Raw genomic sequence first — 16,612 nt, 5'->3', positions numbered from 1 at the left:
AAAAAAAAAGTTTTAGCACAAAGATGCACGACCTGAAAACTTTGGGACCGATCACACTTCAGTGGATCGAACCCTTTGTACTCTTGGAGTTACGTCTGCTTCTGGATCTGCTTTTCCTTCATTGCCAACTGGTTCAGTTGATAGGGACACTTGATATTTATTCCACTGGAAGTTTCTACATCCTCCAGGGTATGTAAATCAATACTTGAATAGACCAATGGGACTCGCTATTTAAAGGAGTGTTTGGCTCAACCAAGAGCTTCTTTGTGCTGCAAATAGCCACCATTATTAAAAATAGTTGTGCTGGCACATTTGTTTTTTGGGGTGTCAAGTATTTTCTTGAAGCAAGGCGCCCTATCCTTAGAATGGTGAGGAACTTGGTGACTGAGATTGTGAGCGGCGGTGTTCGGGTCTGGGGTCCCACTCTGCTCCCCGGGCAGATTCTGCCCTCTCTGGGTACTCATCTTGTCTCCTGAATGTCTGAGCCGGCTCTGAGCTCACACCGGTTGTCTGGTTCCTGGAGCACAGAGACATCATTACCACCCCCCTCCCAGCAGAGGCCAACAACCAGCAGGGGGCGCTGTGGGGTCGCTAATCTGGGTGCCTCCTGAGTCAACCACAGGAAGCCTTTGAAAGGCCCGCAAATCAATTCCCACTTTCTCCCAGATCATCACGATTTCTTTCAGAAGTATATTTGCCTCCGCTCGCTCTTTTGGCCGGTACAAAATAGAAATGCGGAGGACCTGAACTTGCTGAGCTGGCTCACGCTCACAGCCACTTTCCCCAAGTCCTCTTGAAAGTCTCGCAGAATGTGGCCAAGCAGATAAGGGGCAGGGAGGGGATGCAGCGGGCAGGTTAGCTGGAACGTGGGCCCAGGCTTGGCTGCGAATTTAACCAAGGGAACTTTGCGAGGCGCTGACCAGGCAGGGCTTGCTGAGAACCCCAGCACCGAATGACTGTGGGGCCCCTGGGCCCCTGGGTGGGTTGAACCTCGAAGCTTTGCAGGGAAGCGGATCACCTGAGTAGTACCGGCCTGGAGACCAATTATCTGAAATATCAGTTCTGCTGGGGGTTTCTAAGTATTTTAGGATCTTCTAAGTTCTCTTTTTTTTTAAGCTTGGGACACATTTGGGCCATTGAGAAATACATACTCAAGGAGGGAAAAAGGGTGACACTAGGATGTCAGCTGTTATTAGGGTTCCCTCCACCTTCTCCCCCATAATATCCCCCACTTTGATATATTTATAGCCACATACAGAAGCATAACACACACGTACATGTGTCTGCTTGGCTGAGGTTCAATGACAGTTTCGCGATAAAAGAACAGCTTGCTAATGCCTAGCATTAAGTGAAAAAAATAATTAATGTTCGCTCTTCAATGAAAAGTGTCAGTTGTGAGCAGTTCTGAGTTACAAGGTTCATTCATCCAACACCTTTACAATGAGTGTCAGGCACTGTTCTAGGCACTGGTGTGAGTGACGGGAAAAGACAGCAAAGTGCCCTATTTCACTGAGAAGCAACTTTGGAGGCTCGCAGATGGGGTTGGTTATGTGGATGGTGCTGGTCACGGCTTGGGGGCTAAGTGATCATCAGATAGGACAGTCAGGGAGGCCTCTGTGATTTGCCATTTGAACTGAGATCCAGAGGGTGATAAAGAGCCAGAAGGCAAAGATCTGGGGAAGAGTGTTCCTGAGAAGAGAGAGCACATGCAAAGGTCTGAGGTAGGAAAACGTGTGGCAAGTTTGAGGAAAGGAAAGAAAGGGAGCGTGTTTGGAGAGAGGTCAACACAGGGGAGAAGGAGGGTACAGGCCTTGGCATGACCTGTCACTGTGAGGAGAGAGCGAGTTTCCTTCAAACCAGTGGGAAGTCATTGGAGAGTGTGATATGCTTCCATTTGTGTTTTTGAAGGGTTCCTCTGGCTGTTTTAGAAAACTGACCTTTTCGTGAAAAGCCAAGAAACAAGAAGACAAGTGAGACGTCTGTTGCGGTGACCCCGACCAGTGGGTGAGCCTAGCTTTGCTAGAGGGGGCAGGGGTAGGTTTGAGGCATACTTTACAATCCAGGGTGCCCGTGGATGAACAGAGTGAGGGAGAGACTAGGAGGACCCTTGAGTCAAATGTTGATGGACTCTGTTTCAATGCAGAAGGGCTGGAGAGAAGCAATTTTATCGGAGAGGAGATGTATAACAGTATAATGTATCATGGTCTCCAAAAGGAGTTCCCCGTTGAAGGTCCCCCCTTCTCCCCCACTCTCTAGGACATCCCAGCCTGGCTGCTATGTACCGAGGCGTCTGCCATTCTCTTTCCACATGTTCCTCCTCATTCTTACCTGCCAATTTCAAGTCTGTATTTCCCCTCCTCCTTCTGACTTCTATACCACACCCCTTAGCATCCCCTTCTGCACTGGTTGCTAATTGGCATATGCAGAAATTATTTCTTACCCAGCCAGTAACTGAAGTTATCAGTTATATATTTATATTTGCAAAGATCACCCTCAAAAGGCTATTTACTTCCTCTTAAGCACTTTGCTTGCAATTAAGGGGGGAGGCAGTTGTGACACCATGCTTCTGATCTCCTGGGCCAAACAGTCTGACTTTGGCCTTGGGCAGGAGAAGATAGGAGAGAGTTTCATGCTTTTTCAACTCATTATCCTTTCTCTGAAAAAATGAAACACATAAAGCTGGAAATGGTCTTAATCCTGAAATAGGAGGCAATGCTTTCAGAGATAAACACCTAGCCAATTTGATTCTTTCTGCACTAATCCATAACTGATTTTAATGCTATCTTTTAGTTCCTAGCCTTGTTGAAATATTCCCTTGTAAGTCACTCAGCATAGAGTTCAGTTGCCCTTTCTGGAGGTGGGTGAGGGTTATTCTGGGGCTTGGTCCAACTTAGCATCAAAACATTTGTAAATGACCGTGTTTTTTCTGTACTATAGCTTAGGGAGTAGATTTGTGATCTGGGCTTTCATCGTTTGTTGCTGAAAGAAAATTCCAGTAGATTCTTAGTCCTTTTTTTCTAATGCTACTCATGTCATTTCCATAGCAGGAAAAATAAAGAGTGCCTCTCATGTCAGGGAGCGTTATCCTCTGAATGTTGCACTTAACAAATTATTTAAATGGATTCACTGCCCAGCCCATTTCTTTAGTGTCTGAGGATTGAATAGAGAGAGTGTGAGGGCATCCAGGGATCTGTCCTGCTGGTTATGCTCATCAGGTTTGAAGTCCATGTGGAAAGCAGCCATACTAAATGTACAAGTGTATGCTGGGGTGGACAAGTCACTGATGGGGATGGATGACATGCTACTTGCTTCGTGAATGTCATCTTGAAACCCACAGCAGCCTTGCGGTGCTGTTGAAGTCATGCGGTCAGCCATTTGGCCTAGTGACTTCGCAGTCAAAGAACCGGTTGGTGTGACCTTGAAAAAGTCACTAGAATTTTCTAATTGTCAATTCTCATACTCAAAATGAGGATAATGGTTCCTACTTCCTGGGTGAGTCAGAATGATGACAGATCCTGCACAGACAGGACTCAAAACAGTGGTTGGCCCATAGAAAGCTCTAGATAAACATTAACAGTGTTTACAGTGACTGTTGTCATATTAGGCAAGGAGACAGGGGCTTAAAGAACCTGAGCAGGGACTTGCCCAAGGTTCCACTGCTGGTGCGGGGCAGAGCTGGGGTCAGAACTCAGGGGTGTCACGCTTGAGAGCCTACTCTTTGTGCTATGTCATGCCACAAATCAAGATTTTAAAAGATTTTCATGAGCTGTAACTGCAAAGTGAAAGATTTTATTCAGTAGGGACCAATGCAAAGGACTTCACTAGGGATAATAAAGTTACTTATATAAGCAGGCCTGGCCTGATCATTTTGGAAAGACGTGATGTCTAAGAACAGCAAGGACCTCAATGGGACAGCACAGGAGACAGAACCGCATCTGCGATCTCGGTTGGCATCATGTCCTGTTCATGTCCTGTTCGGACAATCATCACAGCCTCACTGTACTCCTCTGCACTGTAGCCAGGTCTGAGAGTGACATTTCCAGCAGGAGAGTGTGTTCCCTTTAGCTACAGCAGCTAGGAAGCCTGTTTTGAAGAACCTAGAACCCAGGAGATATCGGCCAACGTCCTTGGCTATTTGAAGCTGTCTCTTTTGGAAGAACTGAATTTGTTTTGGGTGTTACTAGAGTGTAATTAGGATTCATATGAAGTGCTAGGAAGATATACTTTGGTTATAAGCAACAGTAAGATCATTTCTAACAATCCGGACTTACAAAACAGAACAGGCTGTCTTGGGGTAATGAACCTGTCATCCCACAGGAATGTAAGCAGAATGCGGGCAGAAACTTCTCAGCACTTCACACAGAACCATCTGCAGTGAGGAAACGCCTGGACAAAGTGACCTCTGATGAAGGTGCAGTGAACACTGGCAGGTCTACAGGGGTGGGTCTACATTCAGAAGGCCTCACAAAACCTTCCACTTTGCTCTTTGCATACCCATCATCATTGTCTCCTTTTCCTGTCCCTGCAGGTGGGACCTTGACAAAGGACAGCGGGAGACCACAGAGCAGCCGGGGTCTTTACGGCCTTTGGAGTGGCTGGGAAATGGCAGCCGGTTCTGGGAGTCACCAGTCTCCTCCCTTGTTGTTGTGGCAGCGGTGGGTAACCCTGAGAAACAAAGGTGTTCCTACCTGGAGTTAGGGCTCTGAAGGTTTTGACGGCTGAGGAGTCGAGCGGCTGAGACTCGCTTTTTGTGGACATTGGACAGACCTGGGGGGGGGGCAGAGAACAACAACAGTTGTCAGTATAAAATCTCCAGCTTCCAATGACCTTCACTTCATGGGGTGAAGTGAAGAGATCAAGGAGCTGAGGCCAGGCATGCACTGGTGAGGCCAGCTGAGGTGGCTGTGGATAGTGCAGAACAAAAAGCAAATCTGGTTGAACTTAGTTGAGAAGAAGCTGGTGATGGTCCCATGGCACACTACTGCAAAGAGAAAGGTCTGAGCGTGTGCGTTACTGGGCATGGGGCAGTAACGCTTTGTCTACTTTGGGGGGACTATGCTAAAGGGAGATCAAAGCCATAGACCCACCTCTCTAAGCACCTTTTGGAGGGGAGAGCTCCTTTTTCCCCCCCAGCATCATGAACGCCTCCCCAGGAGGGTGGTGAGAAGTACCTTGTGTAAGTTCTGGAGCTTCGGCCACATAGGTGAGGCGGAACTTGTTCCTCTTCCAGCTGCGGTCATTGCTGATGAGGGAATTGTTCGCTTTTTCAATATTGACATCGTCTCCCACGCAGAACACATCACAGGCTGCCTGTGGCACACACGGGGCATTCAGGGACCCCTTGAGCCAAGAGGGATTCCTCTCCAAAAGCTCCAAGTCATAGGAGGCATCTCTCCACCCACCCACCCACCCATCTACCATCCACTCATCCATCATTTCACCTATTAATCCATCTGTTCACCCATCCTATTTTTCTGAGTGCCTTCAATGTGTGAGACACATCATATTTATTATTGACTTTAGAACCTCACCTCTATGTAATAGGTAACTCTGGGCCCTTTATTTCTAAAACCAACATGTACAGAAGCTTAACATTAAAAAAGACAGTAAACAACTTAGAATTTCCTATCCATCTTCCTCTAAAGGCTTTAAAAATTATATTAAATGTAAAATATGTCAAATGTGGATAGCTGCATATACATTTTCCTTTGTTTCCTGTTACTTTTTGCAAGTTCGTAAGTTCTTTAACTTTAGTGATCCTGTAGATTTCTGTTCAGAATTACTTTTTGAGATGAAAGGCATGAACAAGCTAAAGGTTTTCAAGGGTAGATCTTATCATTTTTGACCTCATCTTGATTTTAAGACAACTGAAATGTCTATTAGTTGATGAGTAGATAGACAAAATGTGGTATATCCACACTGTGGACTACTGTTTGGCCATGAAAAAGGAATGAAGTACTGCTATGTGCGGACGAATCCGGAAAACATGCTAAATAAAGTAAAGGAAGTTAGTTCCAAAAGACTAGGTATGATTCTATTCCTCTCCTGGAAATACCCAGGAGAGGCAAAATTATAGCAATAGAAAATAGATTAGTGGTTGCTAGGGCTGGGGGTGGGGTGGAAGGCCAGTGGAGTTATAGCTAAGAGGCCTGGTGTTTTATAACAGTTCTGCTTCTGGGATGTTCAATCAAAGGTGGATGACTCAAGTCAAGATCCAACAGTTAGATCGAGATACAAAAAAACCCCCCATATCTCTACTCTGTCCCAGAAGAAAAACAGGAATAGGCTTATGGACACAGCCTCCCCATCCAGATGTCCCTATGGCTCACGGATCTCAGTTTCCCCTTCTGTAGTCCACCTGTATTTGCAAGTAAGATGAAAAGTGTCAACTAAATGACAGTGGGTTGCATAGTTAGTCCCTTTTCTCTGGGGGCTGCAATGAGAATGCATTCCAGGGCTGAAGAAGGGACAGGCAGAGCTCGGTCCATAGTCACTGGTTTTTAGTATTTCCCAGGATGGTCAGTGGAGTCATGTTCCACATGTAGATCGAAGGTCACTGTCCACATATTCTCCTGCAGCCACAGACCTGGAATAATCCAGTAGGATGCTCTATCCTGATGGAAATGTTCTATGCTGCCCAAAATGGTAACCCAGGGCTACTTGTGACTACTGAGCATGTGAAATATGGCTTGTGCAGCCAGGAATGAAAGTCTTAATTCATGGACAATTTTGAATATTAGCTGAATCATTTTTAAAATTTAAGCATTTTATATTTATATACATAAGGAGAATTAATATAAAATCCAACTGAAAAGGTATAATTCAGTGTTTTTTAGGATATTTAAAGGTTGTGTAACCGCCACCACTAACCCATTTCAGAAAGTTTTCGTCATTCCTAAAGAAACTGAGTACCCATTAGCAGATATCCGTTTTTCATTCTCCTGAACCACAGGCAACCACAGATCTACTTTCTGTCTCTATACATTGGTCTGTTCTGGATGTTTCACAGAAATGGAGTCCTATGACAGGTGGTCTTCCGTGTCTGGCTCTGTCACTCAGAATTTTTCATCCACGTTGCAACATGTAGCAGCACTTCATTCCTTTTTACTGCTGAATAGTATTCCACTGTAGGCACATGCCACGTTTTATTTCTCCACTCACCACATTTAATTAGTTTACATTTCAATTTTAAATAGCCCAAATGTGGTTAGAGGCTCCTGTATTGGTCAGGGAGGATATCTCACAGAGGAATAAGCTTGCTGAGGAGACAAATTGGTAGACAAGGCAGACAAAAGCTGAGGCCCAGGTTGGGTCATGGCCCCCAGGGTTGGTTATTCAACTCTGTTGTGGGGTATTTATCTACCAGATGTGAGTGAGGGATGGGTTTCTCGCAGTCCCAAAATTTCAAGACTATAGTTATAGACCATATCCTTACCCATAATGCAGGAGGTTAGATTCTGGGTGGAAAATGTATGCTTTAAGAACACCCAAACTCATCTGGGTTGTTTAATTGTGTCCTGGCTGGTTACATGGGAGACTACCAGGAGTTCTCTCAAGTTTCCTCTATTTCTGATGGTTCAGTACTCCATTTTGGGGGGCAATGGTGGAAGGGCATTACTTCTCCTGTTCTCTGAGATCCTGGCAGGCAGTTACCTTGAAGACCTTCTTGGCCCAGGTCCTGAAAGCCTCTTCTTGCCCACAGAGCTCATCCCCCTCCCTCATCTTCAGGATCCTCTCTCCTCCCAGCTCTTCCAGGAGAGTGTCCACGGCATGTCCAAAGGCGCAGAAGTGAGGATATGCCCGTGAGCCAAGACCAAACACTGAGAACCTGATGAGGAAACAACAGAAGCTCCATGCCAGGGAACCATGGAGGTGGGGGTGGTGGTGTCATGGTGTCATGGACTGAATCACATCTTTTCCAAGTCTATAGGTTGAAGCCCTAACCCCCCAGTGTAAGTGGATTTGGAGATAGGGTCTTTAAGGTTAAATGAGGTCATAAAGGCAGGACCCTAGCTGGGTAGGACTGGGGTCTTTATAAGGAGGAGACTCCCTTTCCTACCTGTGCATGTGCATAGAGGACAGTGTGAGTACACAGTGAGAAGGTAGTCCTGTGCAAGCCAGGAAGACAGAAACAATCCCACTGGCACCCTGATCTTGGACCTCTAGCTTCCAGACCATGAGAAAAAAACATCTCTTTCAATGTCCCCAGTCTGTAGTATTTATGGCCAGCTGACAGGCTGATCCATCTGGTATCTCCAGAAGGACTGTATTTAGCCCATAGTAGTGAGGCTATCCCAAGCCCATATGTGGAGGGACATCCTTTAAACATATGCCCCCCCCCCCCAAGCCTTCTCTCCCTTCCTCCTGGTTCTCTACTAGGCATTACCATCTTAGTTGGAAATTCCCGATTGGCCCTAAGGGGATAAAAACCCAAGCCAGTTGACTGTTTCCTGTGCATCTCTAAGCTGGACTAACTACAGAAATGAGGCTGTTGCTGGAGGCTTCAATCCTACAAGGGACACAGCTAGATTAGTCTTAAGTACAAAGATAATGAAGACTGTAGCAGAGCAGTCCTTGGAGACCTGCATGAATGAATGAGATCAGGAGGACTTGTCTTTAGCACATTGAGGGCTGGTGTGTCAACAGGTTCATCTGAAAGGGGTGAAAGGTGGATAAACATGCTGGCTCTGCCCCCTGCCATGCCTGTGAAATTAATTTGCTTCACAAACCTTCTTTGCACAGATTTCCACCAAGAAAATGTGGGTACTTGAATCACTGGGGATCAGGTTAATGAGATTTTTCTCTTTTGAGGTGGGGAAGTGGAGGGCTGTGTTCCACATTGCCCTTCCTGCTAGTTTTCTGTCCTACTCTGTATTTTTTTAAAATTTATTTTATTTATTTATGCATACAAGAGGTGGGGTGTAGGCCAGAGATATGGAGGGCTATCAGAGGATTCACCAGAGACAGAGTGGGGAGCAGAACAGGCAGATACACTGAAATACACTGCTGAGGGGAGCAGCAGGTGAGACAGGAGAGATCTGCTGCGCCATGTGGGTCAGCTCCCTGGCTGGGGATCGAACTTGTGGTACAGTGGCTACTGATAGCTTGATAGTGCTGAGACTTAATTCCTTGCACCAGCAGGGAGGCCCCTCTGACCTACACTGCATGTCACACTGTCAGGGCTTGGTCCCGGCTCTAGGTCTTCACTCCATCTATTCTGGAGCAATGGGTTAACAGTTGGGACAAAAACACTCCATTCCCCCTTCTTCCCCAGGCCAGAATATTCTGCTGCAGACTCATCTCAGACAAGCCAGGGAGTGGAACTGTTTATCCTTGTCCACACAGGGTCTGACTCTGCTCCTGAGTCTCTTTTACAGGGGGAGGGGCCAAGATGGTGAACGCCTGAGATGGAGATGGGGAAAGCTGGGAAGTGGCTTTTCATCGCTGGAGAATGAACTTGAGATGGACCCAGGCATCTCGCAGTTCAAATGAAGGCCTAACAGATTAATATGTACACCTTTCAAACCCACATCCACGTGTCCTCATCTCTTCCTGCCTTCCTTTTCCTGAGGTTCTAAAGCCTTTCCAATGGAAGCATGTGGGCTCAGGCAGTGCATTCCCCACCACACCTTTACTCATGCTCTTCCTGGGGCTGGATACCTCACCTTTTCATCACAGGGCTGTGGGCCTGACAGGTAGATAGGTTGGGGTGCCAAGAAGGTGCCCTTCTGCCCCAAGCCATTCCTCTAAAACTTAGTCTCACATGAATTTGGAAGCTCCTAGTACTGGTAATGTCTTGTGGTTAAGGCATGTTCCCCAGACTGCCAATATTTGTCTGCCATATCTGATGACCATGGGTACTGTTATTTACTAAGAAGCTAATGAGCACTGTTTAACTTGTGTGTAATTTGTGTTAACTAACAGTTGGTTCGGGTGATTAATTCATTGACATGCTTCCCAAAGCACCTAAAATCTGTATTATGGTTACTTCCTAGCCTCACATTTCCATCAAAACCTTTACCTTAGGATTTAAAAATTCTGCTATGAAACCTACAAATGAGGAGCTGACAAATTTATTAGATATGAGGCCAGATAATAAATATTTTTAGCTTGTAGGCCAAGAAGGAAAATCAAAGGTAATACTAAGAAGAAATTATAATGGTTAAGAAATTATCAAAAAGCTATTATGAAGAAATAATACAAATCCCTGTACTTTTTTCCTGTTCTATTGACAAAATTAAAAATATGTTATTGTAGATGTTGAATATAATGTTTTTTAGTAATATATGTCTATAAGAAGAATGAAATTATTTTGAGGGGGTATAGCAATTTGCTTAATTGGAGTTCAGAGGTAAAGTTTTCTATCAGCAAATGAATTGCAAATTCATCTGAAAAAAACATTCTTAGCTCATGGCAGTGAAAATATTTAGTGGCCAGGCTGGATTTGGCCCATGGGTGATAGTTTGCCAATGCCTGCCCTAAGCCAGGAGAGAGTTAATTAGGGGGAAAAGACTTATCACACTACTGGGCTGATATTTCAACGTCAAGCTAAGAATATGGACTGATATCAAACTCCACAGAATGCACGCCATGCCGGTGACTCCTAATGCAAACTATAGTCACTTTGTGACAATAACATGTCAAATGAGGCCCAACAACTATAAAAGTGGACCACTGTGGTGAGGGATGTTGATCATGGAGGAGGGTGTGTGTGTGTGTGTATGTGTGTGTGTGTGTGAAGGAGTATATGGGAAATCTTAAACCTTGAAATTTGGCTGTTAACCTAAAACTGCTTTATAAAAATAAAGTCTATTAAAAAGTGTGCCCGTGGACCTAATACTTCAATAGGTAGGAATCCTGTGAGGTGTATTGCCCACTAAGCACAGCCCTGAGAAAATACAAAGAAGATTCAGTTAGTGAAGGGATTTGAGAGATCCATGGTCAGCCAGGTATACTCTGCTTATATCAGGCCTGTCTTGACCAACATCTGTGAGACCGAAGGTGTGAATCTAATTTTATCTGTTTCCAAACACCTATACACTGAATACACAATATCTGTCCATGTGTTACCTAAAACCATCTCAAGCTATGTTATTACACTTTGGAAAACATGGGGTCAGGCCAGCAGTTTGAGATTTGACTGGGAGTTGACAGGGAAGACTGAAAAAAAAAAATAAAAGCAATGCTTGGGCACACTTCTAGACCAGTTATATCAGAATCTCTGGTTGGGCTTTGCTGTCAGTATTTTGCAAATATTTCCAGTGATTCTGATGCACATCTAGGGTTGGGGACCACTGGGCCATGGCAGGGTGTCTCCAGAAGCTTCTATTTCATGGAAAACATATCACTTGGGAAGGAAGGCTCATTCAGTGATTTCAAGGGATTACTACCCTTCAGCACAAGTGAGGTGCTGCTGATGGGGTCAATGTGTATGAAACTGGGGTCTCGAACAGTGTATATAAGAAATGATCACAAGAAGGATCTGGGTAGTGTGTTCAATGGGAAGGAGGGGGTCCCCAGCCAGCCAAGGTTTAGCTGGCCATTCACAGGATGAATAGGCAGAGAAGGGTGAGCACCCCTAACAAAGAATCCCCTGAGTATAGTTCTCCAAGAGCCTTCGAGGTCTCTGATGCCCAGGACTCCTTGCTCACCTCACATTGGCCAGGGGGCCGGCACTCTCAAAGTTGTCTCTGAGGTCAGGTCCATCACCTGATGATTTTCGGGAGTCGGAATACGAGGAGACGCTATTGAACCGGACCTTGTAGCTCCTGCCCAAATGAAAGACAGTCGTGAGCTTTGGCTTGGCGGCCCCTCCTGTTCTCTGTAGGTCAACACCCTCTGGATCTTAATTACCACTCTAGGTCCCAGGACTTTGTCCTTCACATTGAGACCATAACCCTACCAAGGCCTCTTCTAGAATGGCTCATAGCTATCATGGTGATAGCGAGGTACTCTCTATACTTGGTACTGCCTGGATTTAAAAGATTTCTGATCACATGCAACTCAGGACATTTGAGACCTAGGCAGCCAAGATGATTTAATCAAGAAGGCAGAATACAACAAACCATTACACCGTGTTTCCCTCCCTAGTTTTGATGACATAAGAATCATCCCTGGATCTTGTTAAAATGCAGATTGAGATTCAAAAGCTGCTGGTCCCCAAACCTCACTTTGAGTAGCCAGGAACTAGACCTGTGCTGCCCACTGTGGTAGCGCTTGGCCATTTATTTATTTTCTTAAAGATTTATTTTATTTTTTTATGCATACAAGAGCTGGGGTGTATGCCAGAGGTGCAGGGGGTGAGAGGTTTCACCAGAGTGGGGAGCAGAACAGGCAGATACACTGAAATACACTGCTGAGGGGAGCAGCAGGTAAGACAGGAGAGGTCTGCTGCGCCATGTGGGTCAGCTCTCTGGCCAGGGATCGAACTTGTGCTGTAGACAGCTTGATAGTGCTGAGACTTAACCCCTTGTGCCACCAGGGAGGCCCGCCCTCGGCCATTTAAACAGAAAGTTAATTGTGCGAGCAACACATATAGCACACATTCAATAGCCAATGTGGTTTCCACACTGGATGGCACAGATAAAGAACTTTTATTTCATTAGGGAAATTTTTCTTGGCCAGTGCTGGACTATCCCATCCAAGACTCTCTTTTCATGAAATTGTGGTCCTCGGACAATTTTAGGGTCTGTCATATTTCACGAAAACATGAAAAATATTCAGCCCTGAACATGGCATGAAAAGATTGAATTTCTTATTAAATGGTTGTGAAAGGGAAGAAAGATGTCATGGGTCTTCAAACTTCATTAGAAACTCAGAGGCCTTGGGGTCTAAAAAAAAATCCAGTTTCCCAGATTTCTTCTAAAAGTGGTAAGCTTTGTTCTCAGATGAGACAAAACAACACATAAAATGAAACAAAACAAAAACTCCAAGGCTAAAAAAAAAAAAACAAAAAAACCCACCCCAAACAACAAATCCCAAACAAAAACCAAAACAAAACAAAAAACTCAACACACAAATTGGAGTGCAAAAGACAAAAAAAGAAATTGCGCATTCTGGCAGCAGGGTTTCTAAGCTGGATGTTCTTCAAAGTTTTCGCTCCAGCATCAGGAAAGTTCTAAATATATGTAAGTGTATTTTCTGTCCTAAAATAGTCTCACATTGAGTCACTTCTCCAAATAAGACATGCAGCATATCAGGGGGTGGCTGTGCTGTTAGTGGGGGTGGGACAGTGGATGGTTGTGGAGTAAAAATAGCAGCACATGGATTCCTAGGAGATTTGAGGTTTTTCCAGATGCTTCCCTCTTTGTTATTATCCTCTGATGTGCGCAACAGCTCCCAGAGGTGGTCAGGGCAGAGAGCGTTTCTCCCCATTTAGCAGATGAGAAAGACTGAGGTCCAGAGGGATCAAGTGCTGAAGGCTCTCGTGAGTTAGTGGCACAGCCCAGGTTAGAACTCAGGTGTCCTCGAGCGTGGACGTGGCCTTGGACAGTCCAGCCTCGGGCACACACACACACACACACACACACACACACGCACGTGCACTGCACAGCCACATGCAGATGTGTATGCACACACCAATATAGGGCACGCACACATGAACATGCACACACACATAGCACCAGTGCACACGCACACCCACACTCTACCTGTGCTGGCTGTCACGAACTGTAGCCAGACCAGGCACTCCTGTGTCACCTCGGGGGAGGGGAGGCCCTTTACGGGGAAAGAAACGCAAGCGTTCCGGGTACCTAGAGGGGAGAATTGATGGTGCCCTATCTCTCCCTGAAGGAGGGGTGAGGGGGATCCGCTGGAGGTCACCAGGATGGGATGAGAAGGGCAGGGAGAGCGAGGACTGAGATGCTGGCACGGGGCACAGGACAGGGCTGACCCCATCGATGCAGCTCTCCTTGGATATGGAACGTAGTGAGTTTGGCAACATGAGTTTGGCTAAAAGAAAACCAACAGGGCTTTCCTGCTTTTCTCCACAATGCAGCCTCTAAATACCAGCCAGTTCCGGCATCTGACACTCCACTTAAGGCACGGCTCGGCTCCATGTTGGTGGCAACGCTGCACTGGCCTCGTTGCGCAGGTGCTCAGTATGCACGTGCCGTATGTTCTACTTTCGCGGAGGATTTAAGGGCTTTTCAAGGGTAATTTTGATTACAGGTGTTTTCCACCTTAGGAGATATCTCTAAAAGCCATGTTAGAGGCGATTTTACCACATACATGCTTCTAGTACCGGTATTTTTCACCATATGAAGTCTTAGCTCTTGAACTCAACCTCCATGTTAGCTGCAACTCCACCACGAGTAGCAGATGGCGAAGTTCTAGGGAAGCAGCTCATTTCGCTGACTTTGAACGTAGGTTTCTCAAAGGGGGAGATCAGCAGAGCCGATTTACATAGCAGTTTTAACTCTTCGTGGGGCACTTACGTCTATTTTCTAGCTTGATTCTTACAGATTAGAAGGTTGGGTCAGGTATACTAACCCTATTTTGTAGAAAAAGAAACCAAGGCACAAGACTGTGAAGTGAGCAAGTCAAGACTTCCCAGTCACAGACCAAAACACCAGCCACCTACGAGGTAAAGTCCCCAAGTGGACTTGAGGTCCCAGTCACAAGCAGGAACTCAAATGTGAATCTCAGGTGCCAAGGACAGTTTTGAATTACCCCCGCCCCCAGAGTGCCATGGGACACTGGAGGGTCATACACTTACTTCCTTTCCTCATGCATGGAGTTGGGGTGTCTCATCTCCATCAGAGCACAGCCGAATTTCTGGGGGTGGAAATAGAGGAAAGGAATGAAGAGCGCGTGTTATTAACCCAGGATAGGGCAGGCCACCGGGGCCTGGGGGGTCTGGCTGGCAAAGAGAAGCCGGAGGCGAGGCCTGGGGGCGGGGCTGGGCAGCAATGCTTGAGCTGAGCATGGGCCTAGAAGGACAGCGGTCTAAAGGACTACAGGTGCGGACCGAACCATCCCAGCACCCCTTTGTGGGTTTCTGTCCATAAAAACATTGTCTCCTCTTGTCTCATCTGTACAGGGGACACCAAGTTCTTGACTGGAGCATCCATTCCAAAGGTTGGGGGGGGTCTCATTTTCCTCGGGGGCTAGCTGATTAGTGGACACTAATGTAACTTGCAACCGTCATTAAAGAACTTGGATCCTAATCTAAGTCACCGACTTTGAGACTCTGAGAGGATTTGCTGCTGAACAGCAGGTGTAACTGCACCCCTCCTTCCCGCTGCTGGGAACACTGGCCAGAACAAGTGGGGCTCATCTCACCTCCCCGTTCTCGGGGGGGTCTCCATTGCCAAAGGTGCTGGTAACCACTAGGACCAAAGTTTCATGTTCCAGGTGCACGATGTCATATTCTTCCATGGACATCACCTAGGTGGGAGAGGGTGAAGGGATAGTGGGGGCAGAGGAAGGAAGAGGGGTATCAGGGGAGGACAACAAGTGATGGGAGAAAGAAGGAGAAGAAAAGCCAGAGTCATCTCCTTTGGAGGAAGAACCAGTATTAGGGCTGCCTCTGTTCCAGCGGGCTCGGGTGGGCAGCACTAAAAGCTTTTTGGTAGTGTGGACCTTTCTATGGTCACTGAGATCTCAAGGACCCTAGAGAACTTGGGGTAATGGTCCAAAGGCTGGCTGCCGGTAGAGACATCTTGATTGAGACCCTTTGGGGTCTTATCATTCACCAATCCTGGAATCTTTTCCGTCATATTTAGGCTGGGAATGACTTGGCTAGGTCTGATCAAGTTGGCTCAGCTTCCTTTCTAATCCTCGAGCCGGCAGTGTGGGGACCTGGGCCACCTACTCCCGGGCCAACCGAGTCTGCGATATCAGGCTGAGAGGGGAAGACTGTTGCCCTCTAGCTTAGCATCACTAAGCTACATTTTTCAAAGTAGGTTCGAAGGAAGCTTGGTCTCCTAAGATGCTCTCTGGCATAAGTGAACCACGGACAAACAGGTTTGGGGAACATTTATATTCTATCCTCTCCTCTCTTGCAGATTAAGGCTCTGAGAAATCCAGCAGCAAAGAGACCCACTGAACTGTATTTAACGTGGCGTCATCCACTCGGATTCCAGAAAGGTGGTGTTTCATAAACCGTCTAACATGTTGCTCTTGAAAGGGGGGTTTCGTTTTGTGATTCCTGGAGGGTTCATGGAAGGAGGGCATCTTGGTCCCCTGAAATTTCTGCAAACATGAGTGTGTGCTGGTGCACCTCTTCAAACGTGCCTTCATCCATTCTCAGAGTTCTCTGTGGGCTTTCCTTTCTCCCCTTCCCAAATGTATTCACCATGAGCGGCTAGGGAGTTGGCACTGCCCCCTACTCACCTTGGCATCAAAGGCGTGTTTGAAGATTTCACACAAGGTTTTGGCATAGGCTTGTGACTTGCCTGTCTCTGTAGCATAAAGGATTGTAGCCTTGACCCTCTTGGCCATTGCCTGTCCCATCAGCTTGGCAGAAAACTTGACAGCTCTGGGGAGACAAAAATGGGAAATGTAGAAAAGAGAGAAGATGCTAATCTGGGACTTTGGGTCAAGAACCATGATCCATGAAATAAAACAGGAGGGAACTAACTTTCTTGATCTTTGATGGCTTCAGGCACAC

General features: G+C 46.3%; 1 protein-coding gene across 2 annotated transcripts in view; it reads right to left on the bottom strand.

The window, feature by feature from the left end:
• The window catches only part of NOS1 (nitric oxide synthase 1), a 125,424-nt gene that overhangs the window by 10,757 nt on the left and 98,055 nt on the right, over positions 1-16,612 (bottom strand). The window contains exons 15-22 of one of the 2 annotated variants that reach the window (XM_037511092.2): positions 16,336-16,480; positions 15,283-15,387; positions 14,717-14,775; positions 13,650-13,751; positions 11,652-11,768; positions 7,654-7,828; positions 5,172-5,310; positions 4,689-4,767 (exon numbers count right to left, since the gene is read on the bottom strand). In XM_037511092.2, coding sequence (XP_037366989.1) covers positions 4,689-4,767; positions 5,172-5,310; positions 7,654-7,828; positions 11,652-11,768; positions 13,650-13,751; positions 14,717-14,775; positions 15,283-15,387; positions 16,336-16,480 — 921 coding nt within the window. The remainder of the gene's footprint in view (positions 1-4,688; positions 4,768-5,171; positions 5,311-7,653; positions 7,829-11,651; positions 11,769-13,649; positions 13,752-14,716; positions 14,776-15,282; positions 15,388-16,335; positions 16,481-16,612) is intronic. The other variant, XM_037511093.2, reaches the window with a different exon arrangement.

This window comes from Talpa occidentalis, unplaced genomic scaffold (assembly GCF_014898055.3).
Source record: "Talpa occidentalis isolate TD23 unplaced genomic scaffold, MPIMG_talOcc4v2.1 talOcc4.14, whole genome shotgun sequence".
NCBI lineage: Eukaryota > Metazoa > Chordata > Mammalia > Eulipotyphla > Talpidae > Talpa > Talpa occidentalis.
The sequence above is the reverse complement of the archived record's forward strand: the minus strand, read 5'-3'. Positions and strand labels throughout refer to the sequence as shown.